General features: G+C 42.2%; 1 protein-coding gene across 1 annotated transcript in view; it reads right to left on the reverse strand.

Annotated features, from left to right (window-relative positions):
* Nucleotides 1–4,966, reverse strand: part of DERA (deoxyribose-phosphate aldolase) — a 103,233-nt gene extending 98,267 nt beyond the window's left edge. The window contains exon 1 of the mRNA XM_082634934.1: nucleotides 4,860–4,966. Coding sequence (XP_082491060.1) covers nucleotides 4,860–4,890 — 31 coding nt within the window. The 5' untranslated portion in view covers nucleotides 4,891–4,966. The remainder of the gene's footprint in view (nucleotides 1–4,859) is intronic.
* Nucleotides 4,967–6,000: the final 1,034 nt, after the last annotated feature.

Below are 6,000 nucleotides of genomic sequence, written 5' to 3' on the forward strand. Positions count from 1 at the left end.
GTTGTTGCAGCCTTTGAGGAAACTGTCCTTACCCATAGGAAATACTCAAGTATCCAGGGGTGGTGATGCATCATGTCAGTCAACCGTGTTCATCAGGTGGTTCAAAGGAAAAAGTTCTTTCTACTGCACTTACAACTTTACTAAAAGTTTGACATTGCTTTAAAGTTTAAAAAAAAAAAGGGCTTCCCTGGTGGCGCAGTGGTTGAGAGTCCACCTCCCGATGCAGGGGACGCGGGTTCGTGCCCCGGTCCGGGAAGATCCCACATGCCACGAAGCAGCTAGGACCATGAGCCATGGACAAAAAAAAAAAAAGTACAGCAAAAAAGTTTTGTTATTCAGGTTTATAATCAATACAGGTTTCCCCTACTATCTGAAAGTAGAGGGCTCCTAGGAAAACTTTGGTCAGCCGAACTGGCACAAAGTGAAAAGTATCACCCACTTTCCGAAAGTTCTCATTATGCCATTTCACTTTTATGGAAGACCTATATTAGTAGGTCTAGTAACTTTTCATAAAAGCAAAAATTCTTTTGAATTTCTTTCCGTTAGTGAAAACAGGTACTAATGCAGGCATTTCATAAGTATGAGAGCTGGGGTTTTCAAAAATACAAAGAGACAAGAAAAAGAAAACAATCCAACCAATAAAAAAAACCCTGACCACTTGGAGCTCACTCCCAGGTCCCCACCCCATGATGCTCTGAGGCACATCAGCGCACCTACCTGAAGAAATCCCAGAGGAAGGCTGGCTTTAAGATGCCACCACAGAAAATTTCTTATTCAGTTACATCTAAGCTTACTCTCATAATCCACCAAAGTTTGGATACTTCCATTCTCCCTCAGGATAAACTTCATCTTCCCCCAAACAAATTGCAATGGTTAAGATGTGGGTTATGCAACAAGATAATGCAAAAAGCACTCAGTATAGTACCTGGCACAAAACTAAAGCTCTGTGGTAACCACCATCATTATACCCAGCACCTAGGCATGGTGTCTAGTGTTAAATAAAGAATTATTGTGCAAGCAACCCATGCTTTGCCTAACTTTAAGGTTTAAGATTCCAGTCAAAAAAAATTTTGTTAACTTTTCTAAGATAACTTTGTAGTGGAAAAATCACCACCACCAAAATCAGAAGCATTCTACACCAAAGTTATGCCTTAGCACAAGTGGCAGAAATGAGTTACTTACATTTTGATTTTCATCTAAGTTCTTAAAGGGAAAATAAAAGTTACAAGGCCAAGAGGGCCAGAACTCTGTTATGGCAACTCATTTAAGGTACAGTTTAGGCACAACTATCTAATCTCTTTAATAGACAAAAATAAATGCAAAGTAACTGCATATCACATTTGCACTTATTTTAATTGTAGTTTTGGCTCGATGCCCAGCTAGGGATCGGACCTAGCTCTGTGAAGGCAGGGACTACCCTTGTCCATCTTGTATCCCCAGAGCCCAGGGTAATACTACCCAGTTCACAATCGGTACTGAATAACTACTTTTTGGATGAATAACAGTGCTCCGTAAAATACAAAATCCCATCTTGCTTCTTGGTTTGGCAACTAATCCAAAACGGATCTTGTTTATGTGTATTTTAAGCAAATAAACTGCCCTTTCTGTTTGTTCTGACTTGGATTACAAAAAATGCCCCTACAGAGCAAAACATTCCTCAGTAATCATGGTCCCTGATCATTCCAATTGTGGATATATGCCTAAAACAATCTCTTTTTACTGCAACACAGGAAATTCGTAGAACTGTCCCCATCCCGTCCCAGTTGAAAATCAGTTTTCAATTAGTTTTTTTTCTGTTTTTCAGATATCTTTGTAAATTTCCTTTCTGAACACAAGACCTTACAGATATACAGACAGATACAGAGCAGAGACCCTTAGAAGTCACCTAATACAACACCCCCATTTTCCAGATGCCTCCAAAGAAAATCACATTTGAAAGGAAGCCACACTGCCAACATGCTTCGTAAGCCTCTTGAAATCTCTTTAAAGACAGAAGTAACAAAATTGAATTGTAACGTTATTCAGAAAAGAGGGAGAAGGTAGAGACTGCACAGCACCTGTCCACACACAAGGGCCCAGGTGGACACCCCAGTGCTCCCAAGCAAGGAGTAGTTCTAAATTCACTCCTGCATTCAGCAGGCATGTTTGTGGGCCTTCTGTGTACCGGACACTATCCTAACTGCCTGGGATACATCAATAAAGAAAAGAAAGATCGCTGCCCCTGCTGCACCTACATGTTAGGCAAAACTTAACAGGCATCTAGCAGAATAAGGAAAAGAACATCATCGGTCCATTTTAATAGAATGCAAAGGGCCAGAAGCACTCCATAGAGCCATAAAGATCTTTAAGCCAGTGGTTCTCAAATCTGAGTGCATTTCAGAACCACTTTAAAACCACCAGAATGCCAGGCCCCACCCCCAGAGTTTCTGACTCATTAAGAGATCAATGTGGCCTGAGAATTTGCATTTCTAATGAGCTGTCACCTAATGTTAATGCTGTAGGTCCCAGAACCACACTCTGAGAACCGCTGATCTACTGTTCAAAGAAAGCGAGTAGCCTGGCCAAAGCCACAGGCTGGAGCTAGACCAGATTTAGGGTTCTTTTTCCTTCTGATTCCAAACTGGTCAAGCCTTCTCCATAGGAGGACACAGCTGTCACCTACCCACTTAACGGCAAACACTGCCCAAAGAGGTTCTTAGCTTTATGTATAAGTTGGAGAAAATGAGAAATTAATGTTTTAAGTAGAAAATATCTTAAACATAGGATTGATCACTAAACACTGACATAAAAATGAACATTAGAGGGTCTGTTCTTTCTTTCTCAGGTCCAATGGGTCCATAAAAGAATGTTTTCCTTGAAGGTTTTATCATGAGGGTCAGATTCAGTCTCAAATGAACCTATTTATTAAAAAAAAAAGTCTATCAACTAGAAGTATATATATGCACTACAATATAAATTAGTGACTGTATCAGTAATAATTTTAGTTTTTTGTTCTAATTGTATTTTCTAAAATTTTTACAATAAACATGAATTCCTTCATAATAAGGGAATAAAAGTTTATTTCTTTAAAAAAGTTAGTGTTTATTTTAAAAAACTTTTAATTAGAAAACTATAAAAGGCATCAACTAATAAACTGCATAAATTAATACTGAATGATTTTTTTTCCTAGTACATAAATATTTCAAATAATTTATTTTAGGCCAAATCTCTGTCTGGATTAATGATTAATACCAGTGAAGGAAAAACACCCTTGAAATATATCTGATGTTATTTAAACAAAGAGAATAAAACAAAACTATGATCATTTAAATAGCTGCATAAAAATCACATTTACTATTATTCTACATAGCAATTGATTTTTGTCTATACTGTTACTTTTCAACAAATGAATGGATGTGATTCTAATTCTTGCAAATAAAGTTTAAAAAATTATATGTCAACTATACCTCAATAAGAAAGAGAAGGAGGATTGTGTTTCTTGAAAGAAAAATAAACTGCTAAGTTTTGGGGAAATAACAGTGCATCAAATGGCGAACAAAGTCACGCAGCCATACCCTGAAGATACCAAGGTGACTAAGACTCACAGCCCATCCCTATCCCCCATACATCATCTTTCTGGATCTTCCAATCTAGGGAACTCCTTTATTACTAAAGTCCACATTCCAAAGATAGAACTAGAGTTTAAAATATAACCTGCTAAAGGGCAGTGAGTAAAGGAGAATCAGTTCGGTGAGGAAATCACCTGCCTGTATAAAGACAAGCTCTTACCATTCGACAAAAGTTCTGGACCATCTCATGAAGCCTAGACTCTAGTTAGAACAGTCTCTTCTAAAGAAAAAAGTGTACCCGTATGACTTACATACAATTTATAGCTAATTTTCTCAAAACTGGCCCCTAAAAACAGAATTCTCCTTTTAATACTATTACTGTACATACTTACCTGGTACATTGTGAGTACCTAGTAAACTATTATATACTTACTATATATATATAATACTATTATATACTTACTACGTACTCACAATGTGCCAAACAATTAACATCCTCTCATTTAATCTCCAAACCAATTTATGAGGTAAGTGCTACTATTATAATCATTTTACAGATTAAGAAATTTAAGCACAGAGTGATTAAGTTATTTGCCCGATGTCACAGAGCTAAACTGAAGATCCAGGATACCGATATGCAAGCTATAATACTTAATCTGAGATCCTTAACCTTTGGCTCCATCACGCTTTTGCTATGTTTGAATTGCGAATTTTTCACATTTTGGAAAATCAAAACTAAGTTTTCTTGCCAGAAATATTTTAGAACATCAGTGAAATGAAATAAATGAGGAAGTAATCCAAGCACTTTTAGAAGTCGCTGTACTTCTAAAAATCATACAATTTACATTAAGTTATATAGTCCAGAGACAACTTTTCCAACAGCACGCTCACTCTGGGGATACGGCTGTGTTAACAATTACCTATGGAAACCCGGCATTAAATCGCACAAGATAATTCTATTAGGAACGTGGAAGGGAGGTTTTCATCTGGTTTGTCCGGGGGTCTTTGGGGGTTTTGTTTGTTTGTTTGTTTGTTTGTTTTCGCAATGAGTTGGAAGATAAAAGTCTAATCCTTTCCTATTCCTTCCGCTTATAAATATAAGGCTTGGGAGTCAAGGTTTGCGGGGTCCAGGTGCGCAGGGGCTTTCTCCCAAGTGCGGCGTCTCCCAGGTGCGGCCGCCGAGCCTGCGCCTCCCGCCCCGGGGAGCACGCGCCCCGGAGACCCCTGGCCAGGGCACCGGGCGGCGCGAGGCTCGAAGAGACAGGGGACCGGGAGCAACGGAGAGGGGAGGGAGCGACCGCAGGCCCTTACCGAGCTCCGTGCCCCGCTGGTGCGCCGACATGGCAGAGCCACCACTGCACCGCCGGCTCCCGCGCGCCCGCCCGCTTTAGCTCTGCCCTTCCTGCTTCCGCGCGCACGCGCGCGCCGCACGCCCCGCCCTCTCCGCTCTGGGGGCGGAGCCCCCGGCCGGGCCGCGGAGGCGGGATCCCGGTTCCTTTTCTCTGCCGGGAAAATCCGTTGCGCGCATTCCTCGGTCTTCTCCACGAGGTGCGGAGCTCGCATACTAACTCCCGTAAATCATGCTGCCAGAACTCGTGGTGAAACCCTTAAGTTGCTGACTGTACTGAATAAAAGAATTTGGAGACTTTTCACAGTAGGATTACAGAACAAGAAGGGAGAGGATCCTTCCAATTACTGCCTGAGACCAGAGCTCGAGGACCCGACACCTGAACCGGGAGCGGTGATCCCTTAGCCTGGTAAGGGCGGCCAACCAGCAAACTGGGGCCCGGTGCCCTGTGACTTCTACGCTTGGCTTCCTGAAGACTCTGTGGCCTGAAAAACCAGGGGGCCTAGGAGTGGGAAGAACTGGGGTCTCAGCTTTGCGCTGGCAGCGACTAAGTGTGACACTGGGCCATCAACTGCCCTTCTAAGCTTCATTTTCCTTATCTGTAAGCAAGCACCTTGACAACATATTTTTTAAATTATTTATTTATTTTTGGCTGCGTTGGGTCTCCGTGGCTGTGCGCGGGCTTTCTCTAGTTCCGGCAAGCAGGGGCTGCGCTTCGTTGCGGTGCGCTGGCTTCTCGTTGCGGTGGCTTCTCTTGTTGCGGAGCACGGGCTCTAGGCGCGCGTGCTTCAGTAGTTGTGGCTCGCGGGCTCTAGAGCGCAGGCTCACTAGTTATGGCTCACGGGCTTAGTTGCTCCGCGACATGTGGGATCTTCCCTGATCAGGGCTCGAACCTGTGTCCCCTGTATTGGCAGGCGGATTCTTAACCACTGCGCCACCAGGGAAGTCCCTTGACAACATCTTGGAGCTCTAAAATTCTGATTCTGTGATACTAAGAATTTTTTCAGCCTGACTTTTTTTGTGAGCAGGAGGTTAAAGTTGTCTGGAGTCACTCAACACAGGCTACTAATCAACTCTGTACTCACCGTCAGAGACAGCTCCACT

This window comes from Mesoplodon mirus (genome assembly GCF_964341445.2).
Source record: "Mesoplodon mirus genome assembly, chromosome: 11".
Lineage (NCBI taxonomy): Eukaryota > Metazoa > Chordata > Mammalia > Artiodactyla > Ziphiidae > Mesoplodon > Mesoplodon mirus.